This window comes from Hemicordylus capensis, chromosome 3 (genome assembly GCF_027244095.1).
Source record: "Hemicordylus capensis ecotype Gifberg chromosome 3, rHemCap1.1.pri, whole genome shotgun sequence".
Lineage (NCBI taxonomy): Eukaryota > Metazoa > Chordata > Lepidosauria > Squamata > Cordylidae > Hemicordylus > Hemicordylus capensis.
This window is the reverse complement of record NC_069659.1, coordinates 351,134,307-351,145,177: the sequence shown is the minus strand read 5'-3', so window position 1 is coordinate 351,145,177 and position 10,871 is coordinate 351,134,307. Positions and strand designations below refer to the sequence as shown.

At 49.9% G+C, this 10,871-nt stretch overlaps 1 protein-coding gene across 1 annotated transcript in view; it reads left to right on the top strand.

The window, feature by feature from the left end:
• The first annotated feature begins 5,192 nt into the window (after window positions 1-5,192).
• The window catches only part of LOC128351404 (matrix metalloproteinase-23-like), a 30,872-nt gene continuing 25,193 nt past the window's right edge, over window positions 5,193-10,871 (top strand). The window contains exons 1-3 of the mRNA XM_053310926.1: window positions 5,193-5,318; window positions 5,928-6,058; window positions 8,973-9,109. Coding sequence (XP_053166901.1) covers window positions 5,223-5,318; window positions 5,928-6,058; window positions 8,973-9,109 — 364 coding nt within the window. The 5' untranslated portion in view covers window positions 5,193-5,222. The remainder of the gene's footprint in view (window positions 5,319-5,927; window positions 6,059-8,972; window positions 9,110-10,871) is intronic.

Sequence of the window (10,871 nt, the reverse complement as noted above, 5' to 3'; positions counted from 1 at the left end):
TGTTCTAACAAGTCCTTGCCAACTATCCTTCAGGGTCAGGGCTAGGTCAGGTGAACAGATTCAGACTTGGAGTGTAGGTTTGCTGCTGTGTTGAGAGTCCAACTGATAGGGGAGAAGATGGTCTGTCAAGCCACCTTTTGGTAGAGTCCAAGCTTTCTGCACTGTCTCCACAAATGCAGCTTTGCTCATCCTTTTGAGGCAGGCCATGGTGGTTTTGAACACAGTGCAGGAATAAAACGAGAGCTGGCCTAGACGAGAGTGGACGGCAACTACCTCTCCCTGGCACAACACCACTGCTCTACCTTGGGCTGTTGTGGCCCCCTCAGCTGGCTGCAATCCATTCATCTAGGCTGGGTGTTCAGATGTTCTTGCATTACAACTCTCATCATCCCCAGCCACAATGGCCTGCTTTGGTGGATCGTTTGACATGCAGGCCTGCCGCTGGGTGTTAGCAGCAGCGGCCTATGATTGCTGCTTTGCTTGCTGTTGTATGATGCTTGTGTTGGGCTTTTGTATGCATAAGCACATGTGGCTATGTGTGAGTTGCTTGGATGCTGTTGCCAGCCTCAGGTTAGCCAGCCAGCCGGGCTGATTGGTGCATTAATGCATGGACACCCAAGGGACTGATTCTTAGTACTCCAACATCAATTGTCTCTGTAATAGTCTTTCGATCAACTCTCTCCTTCTAAGCACTTCTGTGGCAGTCCACCAGTGCCTCTGATTCCTCGAGGAACTGAAACTCAGCTCTGCACTTCCCCCAGCCCCAACCACACCCCAGCATGTCCGCTTGCTAACGACAGAAAAAGCATGTGCTGCAATTTCAGCGGAATCTCCATCACTCGATCGTATTTCCTTGAATGTCAGCCCCACAACTTTCAGCAGGATTGACTTCCACTTAAATATGCTTAGGAATGCAGCTGGCTTCTTCCTGTAAACATTTTCGAAAACACTGCAACAACCCAACTAGTATCTGGCTAGTTTTTGTTGTCTAAACCTAATGATACATACAACCAGGAACATGGTAGAATATGCCTTGTTATTGACAGAACAAATCATGAGAAAATGAGATGCCAGTAGATGAACTTTTCTAAGCCAGTGCTATCGCAAGTGATTACGTGGGTGAGGTTTCTAAATTAAAATCTCCTGGAAAACCCAAACTCTGGGTCAGAACAAGAAGATTGGGGGGGGGTGAGGAGGGGAGGGGGGAGTGCAGGTTTTGGAGCCCAGCCACTGAGGGGGAGAGGGGGATTGGCTGCTTCTGACGTCTTAACCAGAAATTTTCCTGCCGTTAAATATCTCTCTAGCTGTAAACTGTCATGACACAAATGTAAAAACCTGTTTTTCAGAAATGTGCTTGGATAGGGTGAATCGATGGTTGAGGTAGGGCCACACGCCCACCGCGGCTCTGCAACCATGCTTACAGGTGAAACTCGGAAAATTAGAATATCGTGCAAAAGTCCATTAATTTCAGTAATGCAAATTAAAAGGTGAAACTGATATATGAGACAGATGCATTACATGCAAAGCGAGATAAGTCAAGCCTTAATTTGTTATAATTGTGATGATCATGGCGTACAGCTCATGAAAACCCCAAATCCACAATCTCAGAAAATTAGAATATTACATGGAACCAATAAGACAAGGATTGAAGAATAGAACAATATCGGACCTCTGAAAAGTATACAGTATACTGTGCTTGACTGGCCAGCAAACTCGCCTGACCTGAACCCATAGAGAATCTATGGGGCATTGCCAAGAGAAGGATGAGAGACATGAGACCAAACAATGCAGAATTGCTGAAGGCCGCTAATGAAGCATCCTGGTCTTCCATAAATACCTCATCAGTGCCACAGGCTGATAGCATCCATGCCACGCCGCATTGAGGCAGTAATTGCTGCAAAAGGGGCCCAAACCAAGTACTGAATACATATGCATGCTTATACTTTTCAGAGGTCTGATATTGTTCTATTCTTCAATCCTTGTCTTCTTGGTTCCATGTAATATTCTAATTTTCTGAGATTGTGGATTTGGGGTTTTCATGAGCTGTACGCCATGATCATCACAATTATAACAAATTAATGCTTGACTTATCTCGCTTTGCATGTAATGCGTCTGTCTCATATATCAGTTTCACCTTTTAATTTGCATTACTGAATTAATGGACTTTTCCACGATATTCTAATTTTCTGAGTTTCACCTGTATATTCTTGGCTTCAGTCATTGGCACTAGCTGGTTCCTTTACCTCGAGCAGAAAACTTCACCTGCAGGGTGTGTGCCCCCCCCCACCCCACGCACCCCAATGAGGGCTAAAAGCTGTCAACTTGTTTAAAGGAGCCTGTGTTCTAGGGTTTGTAGGGCTGTCACGGTGGCAAGGGCCAGGGACAGCTCCAGGTCTGAGGGGGCCCTTGGCAAAGTGGACTTTATGGGCTTCCTTCCGTGAGGGTTATGGGGGGCTTACCATGGCATGGTTGGGTGCACACACAGTCGCTCACTCACTCTACTACAGGAGGTGACACAGCAGCAAAGCCCTTCCATGATCACCAACAGGGCAGGTGCGTGAAAGAGGCATGCTTTGCCATGTTCTCCTCCCTTGTATCCATCCCATCTGCAAATGGGAGTCCCCCCACCCCCAGGGGCCCTTGTGATGCTAGCAGGGCCTCTAGGGGAAGCTCCCATTTGCAGATCAGATGGATAGGAAGAGAGGAGGCGGTGGCGGCAGCCCCTGGCGGCAGTATCCTCCAGGTTACTCACCCATCTGCAGATAGGAGCTTTCCTCAACTGGTGCCTCTGGGGGGAAAGTTCCCATTTGCAGATGGGATGGAGAGAGGAAGCAATGACAACAACTCTGTCAGCCAAGAGATTTGTTCTGTCGTAGGATGCAGGTGGTAGCAGTCAGGCCTCCTCGTGGCTTGGGCCCTTGGGAGCTGCCTGAAGAGGCTGATCTCTGATACTAGTCCTAGCAAGGACTCCCTGCTACTTAGCATCGTTGAGATTAACGCCTTGTTAGGACTTTCAGGAAATGCTCTTTAGCAAAAAGGCTCCCAAGCTTGGGACCCCAGATGAAGGACTACAACTCCCATCATACCTCACCACAGTTGAACATCTTCTTTGCCATGAGCCCCACCTCCCACTGGGATCGTCTGGAGAGGTCTGGTGGCTACGCAGGGACGGGTCTTCTCTGTTGCTGCCCTGAGACTCTGGAATGTGCTGTCTGCTGAAATAAGAGCCTCCCCATCTCATGACAACTTTAAAAAAGTCTCCAAAGACTTATCTTTTCTCCAGCCAGTCTTTTTAATTGGACTGTGGCTTTAGATTCTGTTAAAGTTTTCATTTCTAATATGTTTTATGTTATTTTAGTTTTATTTTTTACATATATATCCCGCTCTTCCTCCAAGGAGCCCAGAGCAGTGTACTACATACTTGAGTTTCTCCTCACAACAACCCTGTGAAGTAGGTTAGGCTGAGAGAGAAATGACTGGCCCAGAGTCACCCAGCTAGTTTCATGGCTGAACAGGGATTTGAACTCGGGTCTCCCCAATCCCAGTCCAGCACTCTAACCACTACACTACGCTGGCTTATGTTGCCATAAACTGACAAGAGACGGAAGTCTGGGGCCCTCTATGAATCTGAAAAATAAATAGTCAAACCTGGGGGTGATGGATCCTACAACATCTTGAATCCCGAGCTTAGGAACCGCTGCTGCTTTAGCTCAGTGGATTGCAGTTTGTACCCATGTGGCGATGTTTTCCATTGCTGTTCCTAATGCTATGGAACCCGGATGAATTCTGCAGCCCAGACCTATGTGGGCTGGCCACCGGGATCAACTAGTCTGCCTCCCAAATATGTTTCCAGCTAGAGTGAGTGTCTGGCTGCAGTGTCTGTGTCTGTGTACCTGACTCCTGTTGTGGGTGAAAGTAGTACAGGAAACATCAGACCCTGCTCTTCTGCAACCAGCAGCTTCCTCTCGCGCAGTGCCTCTGCACAAGTTCTGAACAGAGGGGCATAGCTGGAGAAGCCGCCGGTGGGTGCCAGCCAACACAGCACAAATCTGTGCTTGTCCTGGTGTTGATTCTGGCTTGGGCCGCTCATTTCAACAGTAGCCGGCAGTGTGTAGGCCCCAGAACAGTAAATGTTCTGGAGCCCTCGCTGAGCAAAGCGCAGGGAAAGAGAGACTATCCTGAGGGTATATTTCTCGATCCAGAAACTTGATATTCGGAACCCAAGTGGGCATGCAGGAAGTGCCTGCAAGGGTTGGGAATGTAGCCAAGGCTTGTAGGAGAACAGCGCCCCCTTCTGTCCTAGTTGCAGTAGCAGATTTCTGCCTAAAGGAGTGTTGTGTCTCCCTCCACTCTCCGGTGGGGATTTCCCTGGCAAGCCTGACTCTGTGGCTCCAAGCCTTGCAGTATCTGGAATACTTCCAGTGGTGAGGTCCTAGTATGTTGAATGCCCACACTGGCCTTGCCAGATCCCCTCTCTTCAGAAAGAAAGCGCTGCCTGCAGGTAAGATTGAAATTGGGGCAAGCACTACTGAGCAGGATGGTGCCAGGGCTTCGGAACAAGGGCGTCTTATATGGCTGGGAATGCCAGAGTGGCTTGCTTGAAGCTGCAATGCTGGGAGAACGGTCTCAAATTCCATCTGGTCCTGCATCCTGTTTCTAATAAAAATTGATGGCTCTACGAAACTCAACCAAAAGGACATGAAGGCATCAACCTTTTCCTGTTCTCCCCGGCATCTGGTATTCAGAGGTATACTGCCTCGGAACATGGAGGCTCCATTTAGCCATCCTGGCTAATAGCTGCTGATGGGCCCATTCTCCGTAATCTTTTCAAAAGCCATCTAAGTCGGTGACCTCGCTGCCCCTTGTGGGTTATGATGAATTCCCTGTGTGTGGTGACTGCGGTGTCTAGAAACTGAGATGCCAGAGATCCTCTGGATGGCAGGGAGGAGATGGGGGTCTGCATCTGGGAGCTTTAGCAGAAGCCTGCTCTGTTCCTGTGTATTTTGGACAGATGGAACCAATCTGGCAAGGCTGGGGGGCCGGCTGCACTGCAACAGTAGGACTCCTTTTGCAAAACTGGGGCAGCAGCAGTGCTGGATGAAGCCTGGAGACGGAGGAGGACGCTGGCAAGAGGGGCTGCCCTTCTCGGAAGGTTTCTGGCTTGTGCGGAAAGGATTGCGGCAGTTCCAAGAGGGTGGCCGGGGTTCCTTTTGTGCCCCAGAATGCCAAGGTGGTGCTGGTGGTCAGCTGCTGCAGTCCCGTTCTTGCTGTTGCCTGCAGTTCTGTGGCTTCTGCAAGACGCCGGCCCAGAGCAAGAGGTGGGTGAAAGCTTTCGTTTCATTCTCCTAGGGATTTGGGGTGGCTGTCCTTGGGCAGAGGGGAGAAGCATGCCGCCGAGAGGAGACTTTTCTTGCCCGAAAGGGGCTGTAAACAATATGCCCAACTGAGTTTACGACAGAGGAATGAGGTTTCTAGCCTGCCCTCAGAAATGGATTGTGAAGGAGTCTGATCGGCCATCAAAGCATGGCTGTGTTTATAAAATATTCAAGAACTGGAGGAGAAAAATACAAAGTTCTTAAAAGTATGTGTGTTGCGGGGTGGGTGGGTGGGGGACATGCTCATTCCTCTCCCCTGGCAGCTTTTCAAAACACTTCCGTTTCCTCGAGAGCAGAACTGGCCCAAATCTGCTGAGCAGCAAGGGAAGGGGGGAGAACCCACATCTGTGGTGGAGGAATTTCTTAACATGGCAGAAAGCCAACAACACCAGCATCGCCATGGTTTTAGAGGATAAAAGGAGGGGTGCAGGGGAGAGGAGAGGGTGGAATCCAAGCACAGACTAGAACAGGACTGTGTGGTGTAATGGTGAAATCTGGGCAGGGCTTGAGTTCCCTTTTATAATCACGGATGTCTTCCTTGCTTCCTCGTAGGGGGAAGAACCAGCCCGGTCTGAAGCAGGCAGCATTGCTGCCCAGCCGTCAAATCAAGGCACAGCCAGGAGGAGGCGCTATGCAATTAACCCACTAGGCTACAAATGGGACCATGTGAATCTGACTTATAAGTGAGTATGTACTTCTGGAGAGGGAGAGTTGAACATATGGCTACAGGCTTCCAAAGAGAACACAGCAGAACACACTTCGGTGCCACGGTAGTATTTAGTGGACTACTTTTGGAGCTGCTGTGTTCTTTAAGGAATCTGTTTCTGCCTCACCAACCCCTGAGCATCTTCCATGGGACCTTGGGGCACTGAAGAGGTTTCTTTACACGCCCAGGCCTCTCTGTTGCCCACATGTGTACTGAAAAGATGTCCTAGGTGGGCAGCCTTAAGGCTTCTGGGAGCAACTACTTTTTTTTAATTTTTACTAGAACCAGCACAAAACAGTAGTTTGGGAAAGTGGCAGCCTGTACAAAAACACACATCAGCACTATAAGGGATTTGAATATCAAAACTGCTGGATTCCAGGAGACTTTTGCTGCAGGACAGGAGGGGAGCAAGAGAGGCTTCTTTGTGGGAGAGGAAATAAAAGCACCTCTGAGCACCCAAAGAAAGAGGGATTAAAAAGGGTGCAGCTGGGCCTCCACTCAGCCAGACAATCAGATATGTGACATTGACTGGAAGGGGCGGGAGAAGCAAGACCAAACATCTTGGCAGGCTACTTCAGATAGGTTGGTGAGCTAGCAGCAATAGCTTGCGAGCTACCGAATGCCCCCTCCTGCTCTAGAACGTACCCAGCAACACCTCCTTGGAGCTGTGCATTGCAGAGGAAGCTGATCTAACATTACTGAGCTGCTAACTGAAGAGCCCAATAGTTCCCCCCTTATAATCTGCCCACTGATTAAGAACAGCCAAGGAGGGTTTTCTGCATGTTCTGCTGCCCTCAGGGGTGCAGCTGGAGGAGGTAACACATGAGAGGGTCTTCTCTGTAGGAACATAGGAAGCTGCCATATACTGAGTCAGACCATTGGTCTATCTAGCTCAGTATTGTCTTCACAGACTGGCAGCGGCTTCTCTAAGGTTGCAGGCAGGAATCTCTCTCAGCCCTATCTGGCAATGTACTGTATGCTTTGGTAGTTTGTTGGTTCAATAAAAAAATCTTGTCCTATAAAAAAAATATATATCTTGTCCTATCTTGGAGATGCTGCCAGGGGACGAAACTTGGAACCTTCTGCTCTTCCCAGAGTGGCTCCATCCCCTGAGGGGAATATCTGACAGTGCTCACACTTCAAGTCTCCCATTCAAATGCAATTGGGGTGGACCCTGCTTAGCTAAGGGAACAAGTCATGTTTGTTACCCCAAGATCAGCTCTTCTCCTGTACTGTCTTCTAGGACGGGTTCCCAACCTGTGGTTCTCCAGATGTTGCCAAACTACAACTCCCATAATCCCCAGCCACAATAAAATATGGCCGGGGATGATGGGAGTTGTAGTTCCTAACCTCTGGTAGACCACAGCTTAGGAATCGCTGCCCCAGGATGTTGATCTCCCTGCCCCAGGAGATCTGCTTTGTTCCCATTTGGCCTGTCTTTCATTGTTTGTCAAAGAGTTTGCTGTTTGCGGAAGCCTTTGATCAATTTAATTGTTACCTCTCTGTAGTTCTTTTTTTGGTGGACTTACTTTTTTTTTAAAAAGATACTTGTTTTGTATGCTTTTCCATAAGCAAACCTTCTTTGAATAGAAAGGGAGGTGTAACCCACCCACCCCTGGCTTATTTTAAGGGTGGGGAAAGCAGCTGAGAGCCCCTGGGTGGGGGGTGTCCCTAGAACACAGTTTGAAAACCACATTACAAGACACTAAGAAATTTTCCCCAGGATCCTGTTGATCATGTGAAAAAGGACTCCAGATTTTGCCATTGAAACTTTCAAGACTTGCTGTCAGGCAATCTGATCTCTACCCTACAGCACCCTCTAGTGGAAGAGGTTGGGAATGAAATAGCCCAGTCTCTTGCTGCAGGTACCATGGCTCACTCCTTCCATTGTTGCATCCTGAGATGGGTATAGGATAGGTCTAGGGCAGGCCTGCTCAACCTAGGCCCACCCCCAGCTGTTTTTGGACTACAGCTCCCATAATCCCCAGTCACAGTGGCCAATAGCCAGGGATTATGGGAGTTGTAGGCCAACATCCACGTGCTCTACGTGGGGCTGCCCTTGAAGAATATCCGTAAACTACAGCTAGTGCAAAACGTGGCAGCTAGGGTTTTATCTGGAGCTGCCCGCTGGGAGCACATCACACCCATTCTGAAAGAGCTGCACGGGTCCAATTCAAGGTGCTGGTTTTGACCTTTAAAGCTCTTAACGGTTTGGGCCCGGGATACTTGAGGGACCGCATGCTCCCAAGGGTTGCTGCCCGCTTGACGAGGTCATCTGAGGGGGCTCTGCTCCGGGTGCCGATGATGAGAGAGGCTAGGTTGTTGTGCACTTGGGACAGGGCCTTCTCTTTTGCTGCCCCCAGACTCTGGAATGCTCTCCTGGTGGATATCCACTCCTCCGTCTCCATCACAGTTTTTAGAAAGCATGTCAAATTGTGGCTTTTTACCAGGGCTTTTATATTATTGTCTCCGCTGCTTCTTCTTGTATTTTGTACTGTTTTTATGCTTGTGTTTTAATTTTATTTATTTTTTAATCAGATTTGTTTATATATTTTTAAACTCAGTGTCTTAATGTGTCTATTTTATAACCTTGTTTTTTATTGTGAACCGCCTTGGGATTTTCTTAATGAAAGGCGGGGTATAAATTTAACAATAAAAAAAATTTAAAAACATCTGCAGGATGGCCAAAGTTGAGCAGTCCTGGTCTAGGGCAACCTCTTCTTGCCAGAAACCAAGCTGCCCTGTGCTCTATATGGCACTCAAGGGAGGAGGAGCACCTTTCCTCTTCTGCTGCTGCCTGCGGTGCCTCCAGGGAGAAGTTCTAGAAGAGCAGGTGAGCTCAGGCCTCTTGGTTTGCTGACCTGCAGTCTGCCCCTCCCTCCTGGCTGCAGGATTCTGCAGTTCCCCAGCACCCTCAACAAGGCCGACACTGAGAGAGCCATCGCCAGCGCCTTCCGCATGTGGAGTGACGTTTCGCCACTCAGCTTCCGACGCCTGGCCCCTTCCCAGCCGGCAGACATCACTATCGGTAAGAGCTCCGTAGAAAGAATGGTGCCACTGAGAGGACAGCAGCAACACACACACGGTGAATAGTTGATATAGGATTAGTGCTTTCCATTCTTCAAGGCACTGCTCCCCGTGCACAGTCTTGCTCAGGTGCAGAAACCAGCGTTGGCCAGATGGGGCATTGGCCAAGGGAAAACACCCATCGGGGGGCTCACCTGGCAGGGCCAAATCCTGAACCCCCAGTACTGGTGGCAGTGGTGGTATGAAACAGCAGAGAGCATTCCAGAATCCCCATCTATAAAAAAGGGTGGTGTCCCCCAGAGGCCCTGTCATGATGCGTCATTAGGGGACGCGGAGCCTGACCACCACCGGCCTGTGTGCGGCAGTGGCGGCGGCCCCGCTGACCCCGCTCCCTGCATCTGATGTCAGACATGGGCTAGCCACGCCCCCGCTTCTGATGTCAGAGGCAGGAGGCGTGGTCTGGCTCCCCAACAGAGCCTTGAGGCTCCATTCGGGAGTTGGAGTTTAAGTCCCAAACGGGCCGCGCGGCCCCTTCGGGAGCTAAACTAAGGCTGGTGTTGCTTTTGCAGCGCCAGCCTTTTAACTCCTGAAGGCGCTGTATGGCCCCTTCAGGAGCTACTTAGGCTGGCACTGTGTTCGCAGCGCAGCCTTAGTTTAGCTCCCAAAGGGGCCACACGGTGGGAGCTTAACCTGCACCCCTGCATCTGATGTCAGACGCGGGGTGTGTGTCAGGGCTGCGAGGTGCGGCCCCTGATTGGGTGCGGCCCGGGTTCTTTGAACCCATTGGCCCAATGGTGGCTCCGCCCCTGAGGGGACCTCTGGTGGATGCTCCTCCTATTGGCCTCTGGGGAGGACTGGGGAAGGAGGAGCTGCTTCATGAGTTCCATGGCAGCTCCACCTTTTCCTGCTCTCCCCACCAGCCAATGAGTTTCCCCCCCAAAGGTCCCTTGTCCTTGCATGCCATGGGAGCTTTACAGACAGGGCTTCTGCCCCGTATCTCCTTCCGGAGAGAGTGTGTGCATTCACACACCAGCCAAACTCACCCCGAAGTCCCGACGAGATCCTTGGACCCACTCCACACACAAATTGAGCTTTGTGATGTGAATTCTAGCTCATCTCGAGGTATTTCCGGATTTTTAAAATGCTGATTTTAAGCTACTTTTTTCTGAAAATGCTGGAGTAAATGGGAGAGGCGCTGGCGTAGAATCATGCCTGCCATGTGTACTTGCAAAAACAAACGCGGAGAGCAGAGGGGCGAGGCTGCTTCCCTCAATGCCGTGAGTGTACTTCGAAGTGGCTTTGCTTGACATCTTTCTTTCTTTCATTTCTTTATTTCTTCCTTCCTTCCTTCATTCATTCCATTTCTGTCATTCATTCCTGTCTGTACAGGGCTCACATTCTAAAAAGAAACGTAAGACAGATACCAGCAAGAGTCACTGGAAGTACTGTGCTGGGGGTGGATAGGGCCAGTTACTCTCCCCCTGCTAAATAAAGAGAATCACCACGTTAAAAGGTGCCTCTTTGCCAAGTGAGCAGGGGTTTACCCTGAAACCAAGTGTGAATAATCTCCTGCCACCGCTTCTCATTCTTCATTCCCGATGGTGGAGAGGATGGCTCCCTTCTCATTTGCTCTCAATTTACGATGGAGGAGGCCCAGAGTCCTTTGCCTTGGAGCCCCCAGCAGTCTGGCACTTGCAATCGTCCACGGGCTATTGTGGCTGGGGAGGATGGGAGCTGTATCCCAACAACACCTGGGAATCCCT